Source organism: Rhinolophus sinicus, linkage group LG03 (genome assembly GCF_036562045.2).
Source record: "Rhinolophus sinicus isolate RSC01 linkage group LG03, ASM3656204v1, whole genome shotgun sequence".
Lineage (NCBI taxonomy): Eukaryota > Metazoa > Chordata > Mammalia > Chiroptera > Rhinolophidae > Rhinolophus > Rhinolophus sinicus.
In genome coordinates this window covers 58,911,596-58,924,093 of record NC_133753.1, presented here as the reverse complement: position 1 = coordinate 58,924,093, position 12,498 = coordinate 58,911,596, and the positions used below count along the sequence as shown (strand labels likewise).

General features: G+C 36.2%; 1 protein-coding gene across 2 annotated transcripts in view; it reads right to left on the bottom strand.

Annotated features, from left to right (window-relative positions):
• The window catches only part of MYEF2 (myelin expression factor 2), a 38,263-nt gene extending 36,291 nt beyond the window's left edge, over positions 1–1,972 (bottom strand). Inside the window, exon 1 of one of the 2 annotated variants that reach the window (XM_019730698.2) lies at positions 1,655–1,972. In XM_019730698.2, coding sequence (XP_019586257.1) covers positions 1,655–1,815 — 161 coding nt within the window. In that variant the 5' untranslated portion in view covers positions 1,816–1,972. The remainder of the gene's footprint in view (positions 1–1,654) is intronic. The other variant, XM_019730699.2, reaches the window with a different exon arrangement.
• Between the last annotated feature and the right edge of the window lie 10,526 nt (positions 1,973–12,498).

The window sequence follows — 12,498 nt, the reverse complement described above, 5'->3', positions numbered from 1 at the left end:
TATGAAAAGAATCTTCATGTGTATTTAGTAGTAACATTTCTTTTCTTCACCTTATATTCTCCTTTTCCTCAATTAGAAGTTAAAGGGATTCTTTGTCCACCTCTCCCCTCTCTGTCTAGCTAAACCACAATGAGACTTTAAAAAGGGTAAGATCTGATGGAGGTTTAGACACCAGCTTCACCTGTACAGACACTATTCAATTGATCATATCCAAGTATAGTGGGCCTTCTGTTTGTAATTCAAGGCTGTACTTTTTGTTCAGGAGAAAAGGGTGGCAGACCCAAGTTTAGATGTTTTTTGTATTTTAAATTTATCATTTCACTGGTTTTCATTCATTTTATGATGCCAAAATCCTGAAAGCCCACATTTTGACAGGCATGGTAGAAAGCGCTTCACTCCCTTTTGGTTTCTCAGTTGCTGAGGTCTTTTCCACCTAGGAACAAATTACACTGAGGTGGAATCTCTTACACCTGCACCTCTATTCTGCCTACAGATACTGCCTATCCTACTCAAACCCAATCGAGAGCAACAGTGTCATAACCAAGCTGGTAGAGCTACCTTATGTGCAACCAACTCTTACATAGACTGGTCCAGGTTTACCACAGCGTTTCAAACTCTTTTATGCAAAGGAAGAGAACATTTCCCTTACCTATTTTAGTATGACCATATGTTCACTGCTTTCTACTCTGAGGCATAACTGAGAGCAGGAAAATTATGTTTTTCACTAAATAACAACAATACTTTCAACTTCAGGTTTAAAGAGCTGGGCATATGCAAATAAATGCCTGACTTCATATCCCCCCATATAACAAGAACAAAGGGGAGCATAACATGCCCTTACAGTAACTAGATATTATGGATTCGAGTCGACTAAATTCTTTATAGGCACTAATGACAGCTAGAATCTTAAAGGTAGTGGATTTTCTTCAATTAAAAACATCTTATCTTTATACTAAAATTAAGAACCTACCATCACACGGTGAGTTTTTGTTGTTCTTTAAGTGGCCTGCTGGGCTGACAAACATTTGGGGGCCAGGGAGGGGAAGCAAGGCACATTTTCCTTTTTAAAGTACTTCTTTCCAATTCAAGGGTAATACAACGGATTCGGTCTAACAGCACATTTACTAAAGTTCCTCTTGGTATATATCACTTCAGAAACTAATATATACATTAGAAAAACAACAACAAACCACTGAACTTATAAACCTCAGAATGAGGCCAAGGAAATAGAGGTATATTCCTTTTAAAGACGTTCTCCGTGGTTAGGAGGAAATGTCCGATGATGTCATCCCTAGATACTCCCTAGTGATGAACACTAACTACTGGCCTTTAAAAGGGGGACCATTTTCCAGCAAACCGTGGTGGCCGCAGAGCTGTGCTCAAATGTTCTCCAGCCGCAGTCAGGGAAGAGAGGTTGACCCGTGGTCTCCGGCTAGAAATGGGGGTGGGGGCGCCGGCCCCCCGGCCGCACCCCAGCCCGCCCAGCCCGGGGGCAGGCGGGTAGGGCCCGGGAGCGGCCCAGCTGCACCTGCTCCTCCCCTCACCCACCGCCCGAGGGCGGTTGTCCCCGACCGAGGCCCAGGCCGGCCTCGGGCCCCCCAGGCCGACTTCCCGCCCCCGACCTCGTCCCGGTCCCGGGAGGAAAAGACAATACATTTTAACGCCATTGGAGCTGCTGCTGAGCTGAGGAGGCTGCTTCTCCGTCTCCGGCGTGTGCGGTTCTCGCCGCGGCTCGCCCGGGGGCTCCGCGGGCTGCAGATGCAGGCTGTCGTCGCCAGTGGCCCCGGGCACCTCGGGCTTGTCGGCGTCAGCCATCCCGCCGCCACTGCCTCCGCCTCAGCCGCCTGCGCTGAGGGGCTCCGAGCGCGACAATGGCGGCGGCTGGGGAAGCGGTAACGGATCCCGATTTGAAAAGGCCCCGAGCGCTCAGTTGCCCGGATCTCGCGAGAACCAGTCGGGGCCCGGCGACTGGGAGATGGTGTGAGCCGGGGGTGGGGGTGGGAGTGCGAGGTGGGGGAGGGGAGGGGAGGGACGGGGTGGCGGGTCACGGACGCCATTGCTGCAGTCGGCCCTCATCCCGGCTGGGGAGGTCTTGACTGGTCCAGGAGCTCCTGGTGGGGCCATGTTCTGCCCACCGCCGGCATGTCGTTTGGCACCCAGTGGGGTCTTCGCTTACAAAAGTCATCTCTGGGTGTTAGAAACCTCTAGAGCTCTGAAACCCAGACTATTCAATTCATTCACGTAGGGGCATTTTAAATTAGAGAAGCACACACCAATTTACCTCTTAAAGACGTCTGCAACTCTTCAGGCTCCTGTTAGAAATCCTTTGAATAATGCAAATAAGTCACTTGCCACTTCAATGCCTAGGCACCCTGCGGACATTCAATAAATAATAATTGATGACTGGTTGCAATTAACCAAAGTGAATGGCTTTGAATTTCTTTTGAGTTCTGGTTTTCTTGACAATGAGGCTTTCCCTGGCACTCATCTATCAGTTTATAAAAAGAAGACTGAAGTTTTTAATTCTCCGGGCAACAATCAATGGAGAGAATCTATAATTTTTATAATATTAGATTACATGTTGGGTTTTGGTTATGTGTTTATTATATGCTGAAGGAAATTATATTTGAAGCAGTTATAGGCCCTCTAACAAATTTAATTACCATGTGGAGTTTTAAAATATAGTCATAGATTTTTTCCCCCTTTTCCATTAAACTTAATAAACTCCCAACTCTAAAGTACTATGATTTCACATTGAAATAACTTTTATCAGCTGAAAAGTTCAAAAACTTTCCCAAATGTTTATTTTCATAAAGAAGGAAACATGTATGATTTCTATGCTTTGCAGAATATCACACACATTCGTGATAAAGTTGTAGTTAGAAACACACTCAAGTATTAGCATGATTTCCTCAATTTGCCCCTGGTCTTTGATATTTCAATATGTAGGTTTCTGCCCTTAACCATAAAACATTCGATCCGATGCTGAAAGAGTTGAGCTACTTCATCAAGCATACACACATAAAACTCAGAACAATTTTAATCATAATGAGTACACTTGGTAAAATACTACTGTTTAAGGTGCTACCGACATTGTTCCATAAACAGAACACATGCTACTGTAGTTGCACAAATTGCTTCTCCTCAGTCAATCCTAAAACTTAGTATTTGGAGAAGCAGAAGTGTATGTGATTTTGACACAGAAAATGTGGGTTAGAATCCCAGCTCTTCCACTTTCTGCCTGTAACTCCTTGGGCAAGTCACTTAACTTCTCAATCTCTCCATAATAAATAAGGATAATAACACTTACCTTGCAGGATTCAGGTGAGGATTAAAAGAAAGCACTTTATGTAGGGCAAAGTGCTATATGAATATAAAGTAGTATTATAATTCCCTATCTCTCCAGGCTGGGCAGGGTTTTAGTCAAAGTGAATCTTGAGGTTTTTCTCAAGAACTGAATTATAAGTATTTTCAAAACATTCATCACTCTCTGTTATTCATTTGCTATAGTTGAATTTAATGATGCAAACTTAACCCTATAGTCCCTAGTACAGTATATTCTTGCAAAATCCTTCAATTGAACCAATTTAATATTTTAAAAGGTCTTTATGATTAAAACAGAGTAGTAAGTGCATGAGGAATACAAAAATTAGCATGGACCTGTTGGGATAGTACATTTATAAAAAGCACTATTTGAGTGCTGTAATAGAAATAAAAGTGAAGTATAATTAAAATTTTTTTACAAAAACAGGAGACCAGCCTGCATGCTGTATTGTGGTAATTAAAATATTCCATTAAATTATCTTGTGCTCTAGGTCACTATTCATCAGAGAAATGCAAATTAAAACTACAGTGAGCTATCACCTCACACCTGTCAGAATGGCTATCATCAAAAATCAACAAACAACTATTGGCAAGGATGTGGAGAAAAGGAAACTCTCCAGCACTGTTGGTGGGATTGCCAGTAGACACAGCCGCTATGGAAAACAGCGGAAATTAAAATAGAACTACCTTATGACCCAGCAATCCCACTTCTGCCTATTTATCCGAAGAAATCCAAAACACATTTGAAAAGATTTATGCATCCATATGTTCATTGCAGCATTATTTACAATAGCCAAGATATAGAAGAAACCTAAGTGTTCATTGATAGATGATTGAATAAAGAAGATGTACATATATGCAATGGAATATCACTTGGCCTTGAAAAAAGAATGAAATCTCATTATTTGCAACAGCGTGGATGGACCTAGAGGGTATTACGCTAAGTGAAATAAGTCAGACAGAGAAAGACACATACCATGTGATTTCACTTATAGGTAGAATCTAAAAATCAATGAATGAACGAACAAAACAAAAACTCAGATACAGAGAAAAAACTGATGGTTGCGGGGGATAGGGGGCAGGTGGGTAGCCGGGTGAAAAGGTAAAGGGATTAAGAAGTACAAATTGGCAATTACAATATCGTGAAGGGTATGTAAAGTATAACATAGGGAATATAGTAAATAGTATTGTAATAACTGTGGTGTCAGGTGGGTACTAAACTTATTGGGGAGATCACTTTGTAAGTTATGTAAATGTCTAACCACTATGCTGTACACCTGAAACTGACATAATATTGAGTGTCATCTGTAATTGGAAATTTTTTAATTAAAAATTTTTTATATTGATTGTTGAGCTTTTTGGCACCCTTTTAAATGCTGTGTCTAAAACAAAAGCATCATTCACTATGCTGTCGTCCTGGTCCTATAAATGCATAAAGGGCAGAGGTTAATTCCTACAGGGGGATCCATGAGAGCTGCATAAAAGAGCTGGATCTTAAAAGATGGAGAGAATTGGGGTAGCTTCTGAAGAGAAAATGATTAATCCTTACCACTCTATCTGACTGCTCTATAGATTAATCAATCTTTCTTCCCTCTTTTACTATTAATATTGTACTTTAGCTAAATCTGCAAAAAAGGAAAAAATAGCTGTTAACATCCTATTGCTACATTCCATTTCTATATTTTTCTCTTTCTTCCTCTACTTTTTTTAAGTCCATATATGTACTGGACAACTCTTGACTAATGCTTTAGCTTTTATCTTCTCATGGTTCCCATTACAAATACACAAAATGTATTACTAGCACAACTTCACATAACTACTTACTTTTTTCTTCTAATTGAAATGTGTATGTGTAAGTGTGTGTAAGAGAGAAAGCCATTATACATATGTAGAAATTTAAAATCCCCAAATATTTTCAATTAATATTTAATATGTATCATTTAAACAGGGTGTTCACCTGCTAGTAACAGAGACTGGAAATAATAGTATATGAAACAAGATAGAAGTGGTTACTGTCTTAAGAAAAATCAGTGCAGAGGGAGACATCCCAGAGGTATGTAGCTCCGTAGTCATCATGGACTCAGGATCCTTCTTTTAGCACCCTAGTGTGAGGCTTTCGTTCTTAAGGTCGCCCTATGGCCCAAGATGGCTGCTGGAGATCTAAGCATCTTGTCAGTATTGGAGGCCAGAGCAGTCCAGCAAAGAAGGATTCTATTCAGAATTCTCACACAACATTTCCACTCGTATATATATACATACATATATATATAATTAAGAATTGGAAGGCAAAGACCAAAATTATGAAGTCAAACAAAAAGTATAGTATGATTTTTAAGTCAGTTTCCTTGGCTTTATAAAATTAAATGGCTGGATATAGCTCTTGAGTTTCCAAACTTTAGAGAATTAAAACTTAAGATGAATTTATAACTTTAAAAAATACTGCAGTTATTTTTGAAATCCACAGGTAGTTCCCTTTTTCATCATAGAAGTTCATTCTATGTTGAAAAAGTAGATGTTGGTTATTGTCACTAGAAAGAAAAGCACAGTCTTATTCTGACAATCAATTATTTACTATTTCTTCCCTGCATCCCCACCCCAAATTGCTCTGCTTAATTTAAGAATCCATTTTTCAGCATTTAGCATTCTAAAAATACATCTGGAAGGAAGATCTCTACCGGCCAAGTGAAGTTTAGAATTAAGGCAATTATCTGAATAATCTAGGCAGAAATTCCACTCTCACCTCACTTATTCAAATAATTCAGATAATACCAAGGATTTTGCTTGAATTCTTTAGGTAATTTTTTTTCATTTTTCAGCATTAAAATGCTGAGGTTATTGCCCAATAACAGATTTATTTTTGATTTTTGTAAGAAATATTGGGATTTTTTTTTTTTCTTTGAAGACTATAGATTCCTTTAATTCCTGGATATTTGAGACTCACTTTTTATTCACATTCTAGTTTCTTAATTTAAAGGACTTAATTTATATTTTTAAATTAAATTAAATTTCTTTACTTAAGTTTTTCTTCAATCTCAGCCCAGTAACTCCATTACAAGGAGGATCAGCAGAGCAAATTTTCAAGAGTTCTGCCGTATTTCTCTTCTTATGTACGTATTACTCTCTCCTCCTTAATAATTCCATGAATTGGGTTTTCTCTGTCCAAAGCCACGAATATTATACGGTAACATTTTTAAGTATTCTAAGTCTAGTATCCTAATCCAAAATATACAACAGTTCCCTCTTGTCCACAGGGAATATATTCCAAGACCCTCAGTGGATGCCTGAAACCACAGGTAGTACTGAACCTTACATATATACTGTTTTTTCCTATACATACATGCCTACGATAAAGTCTAATTTATAAGGCACAGTAGGAGATTAACAACAATAATAATAAAATAGAACAGTTATAAAAATATACTGTAATAAAAGTTATGTGGACTCCAAAAATTCTACAATTTTGCAGCCCTTTTTACAAGGGTCACACCATTCCTGATGGATGGCTGATTGTGAACCCTGCTTGTTAGAAGCAATGATTTTTCAGTAGTATACAATGGTGATACATTTTTCATGGTGTATTGCAGAATAGTAGGCTAAAGTGATTTTATGTCATTACATTTCAATTCACAAACTTCAAACATGCTATAAATATATATGTATATATGCACACATTATGTATATGAACAAACTTGATGAGGTGTATTTCCATGGTTTTGATGTCTTACTTTATTCAGCAGTCATCCAGAAAAAGATATAAAGCTTTAGATTAAGTCAAACAGTGTAGTTATCTAATGTAGGATTTAATGCACAAAGACTTAGCGGTTTACACAATAATTAGTAGTGCTGGGGGAGCAAAGATTTAAAAGCGATTACTAGAGTTTGAAAAATTAGGAAGGGCAGGAATCACGGGGAAACACCACCAATGATCTTTGTTGCCTGTGGCAGTAAGTCTCAGAATTTTCTTACACCCAGAAGCTGCTAGCATAACATCTCATCAGCCATTTGTTGATATCAACAAGTTTACTGCTGCTGAGATGGTTTCTCCTTCTTCTCTTCCTACTCAAATTTTCACCAGTGCCTCTTATTGGTACAGTTCAAGTTAGAATATTGCTAGCAATGGAGTCTGAGAAATGTCTCATACAAGGGAAAGCTTAGAGGGGTAAGGATGATGCATCAATAAGTAATATTTGGCACACTTTCTATGACATTTGGTATATGTTCTCAGGTACTCAAATACATGGGAAAGAATTATTATATTCATTTGTTCATTCATCATTAATTCATTCTTTCTGTCAGATTTAAGAATGCCTGCACCTCTAAATAAGATTAAGCATGTAAAAACAGTTGTACCTTATGTTATTCTCTTGACTCCCTTAACAAATCTCAATTGTGAGTTCCCTGAGATATCCTTCAGATTACTAAGGAGACTCATGGTAGTACTGTCAGGGTAGATGTTCTAACAGTCCCAAAGTCATTGAGAAAATACAGGTTTGCATAAAGACCCATTTCTTTGCACCTAGATTTCTACGCCTGGCCTTCTTTTGAAACTAATGTGAAAAACATTTCTGGAAAATCAGACCTTATTCTTCCCAACTGTTTATTGCTGTGAGCATCATCTAAAGTCCTGGTACAGTCATATAAGAATAACTGAGCACTGTATATAGAATACTATATGAAAATTCTTAATCAGTCTTCAAAACATTAAGTTTATACTTTCTCATTAAAATCTTTACATTTTAAGTATTATTTTATCAAATAGCCACTAACTTCAACTTATTTTATGCTGACTTTTTAGCTAGCATTGAAAAATAAGGCCCTTTGCAGGCCTTTCCAATCGTCTTCTATAGTTGACTAACATGACTCTGTGTTTTCCTAAATACTCATTCAGTTTAGCTTTGCTTAAAATATGAGAGGTGTGAGTTTTATTTGGCTAGCTCAATTTTAGATATCTGATATCAAATATGCAAACGTTTCTTTTTTAACAATGAACGAATTCCCGAAAAAAAAATACCTCATGTTCTACAAAATCATGTACTAAAAATAACTAGTGACCTAAGAAAATGAAAAGACAAGCTTTGACTGGGATAAAATCCCTTGCAAAACACATATCTGATAAAGGACACATATCCAACATATACAAAAAACTCTTCAAATTCAATGTTAAGAAAACAAACCATCCGATTAAAAAGTGGGAAAAGATCTGAACAGACATCTCATGAAAAAAGATAGACAAATGGATAATAAGCATAAGATGTTCAATATTTTGTGTCATTAAAGAATTGAAAATGAAAACAACAACGAGATACCACTACATAGTTATTAGAATGGCTAACATCCAAAGCACTGACAGCACCAAATGCTGATGAAGAATGTGGAGCAATAGGAACTCTCATTCATTGCTGATAGGAATGCATAATGGTACAGCAACTTTGGAAGACAGTATGACAGTTTCTTGACAGTATGACAGTTTCTTAACTGTATGACAAAGCTTAATATACTCTTACAAGTCAATGAAGCAATCACCCTCATAGTTATTTACCAAAATGAGCTGAAAACTTATGTTCACACAAAAATCTGCACATGTATGTTTTTAGCATCTTAATTCATAATTTCCAAAATTAGTAAATATCCTTCAATAGGTAAATGGGTAAACCAACTGTGGTATATCCATGCAATGGAATGGTATAAAGTGATAAAAAGAAATAAGCTATTAAGGCATGAAAATTCAAGGACTAATCTTAAATGCATACTGCTAAGTGAAAAAAAGCCAGTCTGAATAGGTAACAGAGTCTGTATGACTCTATACTTGCATTCTGGAAAAGACAAAACTATAGCGACAATAAAAAGATCAGTGGTTTCCAGGGGTTCACCAGGGAAGTGTGGAAAGAGGAGGAATGAATAAATGGAACACAGGGATTATTTAGAGAAATGAAACCATTTTGTTATGATATATAATGGTGGATACAAGACATTATACATTTGTCAAAACCTGTAGAGCTAAACAACACAAAGAGTAAACTCATATGTAAAATATGGACTTTAGTTAATAATAAGGTATCAATACTGATTCATTAGTTGTAACAAATGCACCACATTAATGCAAGATGTTAATAATGGATAAAACTGTGGGGTAAGAGGGAAGGAGGTATATAGGAATATTCCATACTTTCTGTTTGATTTTTCTGTTATCCTAAAGCTACTCTAAAAAACAAAGTCCATTCAATTAAAAAAATAACTGGCAAGATTTAGGGGAAAATCATGCTGGGGAAAAACCCAATGTAAAACCCATGCAACTTCATAACCAGAGCACTACAAAAAGCTTTACAAACCTAACGAAAATACTATCACAGTTAAAAATACAAGTTAAATATATACATTACAATATATCTAGAGCTTCACAAAAAATTAATTAAGAAAAATTATGCAAAAGTATAAGGAAAGGTTCAATTACGAAACTAAGAGCAAATGCACAAAGATCAGGAACAACTGTTCAATATGCACTTCAAGACCGCATGTGGCCAAATTGAGGCAAGAGGATGAAGGAGGAGTGAATGGGCAGTGTGTATAAGACTGCTTTCCTCCACAGCTCACTGCATTCAGCTGTGTTAGTGGACTTAGAATTAAGCTTCTTTTATGTGGTAGACAAAACACTAATGTGCTGGAGAAAATCATGTATAAGCCAAATGGTTTCCACATTTTATTGACATCCCTATCTGCCAATAACTAGCTCATATTACAGAAACATAGACCGCAACAGAATAAACTGCTTTTGTCTCTCTGTTTCTTTAACCCAGCAAAATAACTTCAGCCAAATAAATATATTATACTGTAGTTATGGCTCACACATTGGTGGAGATTGTGCCCAAGGTACCCTATCATACTCATTGAATTGAACACTAAATATAGTAGAAGACTTGAAATATACTTTAAATTAATTAATTTAAGGCTTAGGGGCAGTCAAATTAAAACCAATTAAATAAAACTTTATAAATGACTCCGAATTGAAACATGTAGTGAATTTTTCTTTGCAGGGAAGTTTACCAGCAAAACATAATATCTCATTTTCAATGGGACTCGTCCAATAGGCCAGCATTAGATCATTACCTACACTAAAGTGTCATCATGCTCAATTCACTTATGAGTCCACTTAGATAATCTCTTCACTGTTGACAAAAATTCCACACAGCCATTTTCTAGTCAAATCTAATCCTCCTATTACTGTACTCTCTAATCCTATTTCAGTATGTTCAGCATTGGTACTTGCTAGAGATCAGATGTTAAAATGACTCCATCTGATCTCAAAGTAAATCCAAGGGAAACAAATAGAATGAGGAGGCAAAACAAAAACAAAATGAGGAGGCAAAACAAAAACAAAACAGGACTTTAAGCCAGTCAATACTTAGCTGCAAAACTGAGAATGAGACCATGGATCATTCATTTATAGCAGAAATTTTGAATCGCTCCTTCCATTACTATGGGATTATAAAAATGGACTTCCAATGCCCTGAGTTATGAGGAAAATTATATGCACATATGCATTTTTAGGTAGAGGGTACACATTTCTTATTGGAATTTCAAAACCATTTTTAATCCTCCAAAAAGATTAAAACCACTTACTCGTATGTAGGAAAAAAGTATGGGGAGCTACAAATGACACTCAAAATAGGTAGGAATGCTTTTTTTTTTAAAGAAAGAAACAGGTGAGTTTTAGATATAGCTAATAATTATCTAACACCATCTAAAGCCAAATAAGCATTTGAATAATGCTTTAAATGTTTATAACAAAAGTAATATATTTTTGTCTTTAATCATTGTTTAAAGTTTTGCATTTGAAAGTTGTAATATCCAATGTTTGAGTAAATAGCACATTTCAAATAAAAAGGCACAGCTACATTAAAACATTTAGCTCAGAAAGAATAATCTAACTTCAGCCAGACGAGATGTAGATTTCCATGAATAGCTGAAGGTAACATGTTGGTCTAATAAGTTTAAGAGATGACCCCTCTGTAGAAAACTTGAGAGCAAGGTGTCAACTGGAGCCAAAATGGCAAGAATTCATTGCAAGCAAAATTTTTCTTTGAAAAGAATTTTTAGCTGACATATTAGAAGAAATTCTTGCTTTCAGTTCCTCTGTGACTCCCCCATTCTAGACTATATTCATTGAAGCAGAGCTGTCATGTTCTTTACATTTCTATAGTTACCATGTCTCTAACAAGGTAGATAATTAACACTTCTACTCTCTGACATAACAAAAACCCTAATCATATAAGGGACATTATTTATAGTGTATAGAATTAGAAACAAAGAAGCAAAGTGTTTAGAAATAAAGCTGATCTGTAGTTATATAAATTGAAATTTTCTTCTGATAGCTTAACACTTATTTAATCATAATGAATTAGATTTTTATCTTCATAGCTAACTACCTAGATGATCATTTTTAAAATATTTTTAGTATCTTGTTAAACACAAATCAATAAAACCAGGTATACACACCCAGTAGTCAAAATTTTGGGCCAAGAAGTAAAGAAATAAATGCACTTATTTACTTATTATTTATTCATTTACTTCATTTATGATTTTATGACAATATTTACGTGAGGACATATATTAAAACAGATAATTAAAATAAAACAATATGCCAATACCTGAGATAACAAAATTACAGCAATCAAGGCAATAGAGAAAAATCACACAAATATAAAGGCCTTAAAGTCTTACATAGTTGCTCATTTGTAGCTTTTAATTTGACTCTGACATCCCTGATAACCAAAAGAAAAGGTAAATGTGATCAGTTACATGATATACATTGTATATTAGAAGAGAACATACCACTTACCTTGAGATGGCTTAAGTGAGGAGGAGGAGTATAAGAGTTCAATTCATGAAATTGGTATTTTGGAGGAATGTCACATAAAAAAAATAGTAAGTGATGTATTGGGCAAGCCTTTAGTTAACAACTCTATAACAAACATGGAGCAGGCTGTGTAAGCTAAGGATTGTTTTATATAGAATATTTGTGTATAAGATGAAAGTGGAATGTCAAAACATAGTAAAGGCAATTCTGTTTGGGGAATGTCTAAACAATGCCACCCTCATATTTACCTTTCTCATAATTTGATTGCTCTGAAAATAAATAATAGAAGTATAGGTTAACCATAGCTTCTTTAGAAAAGC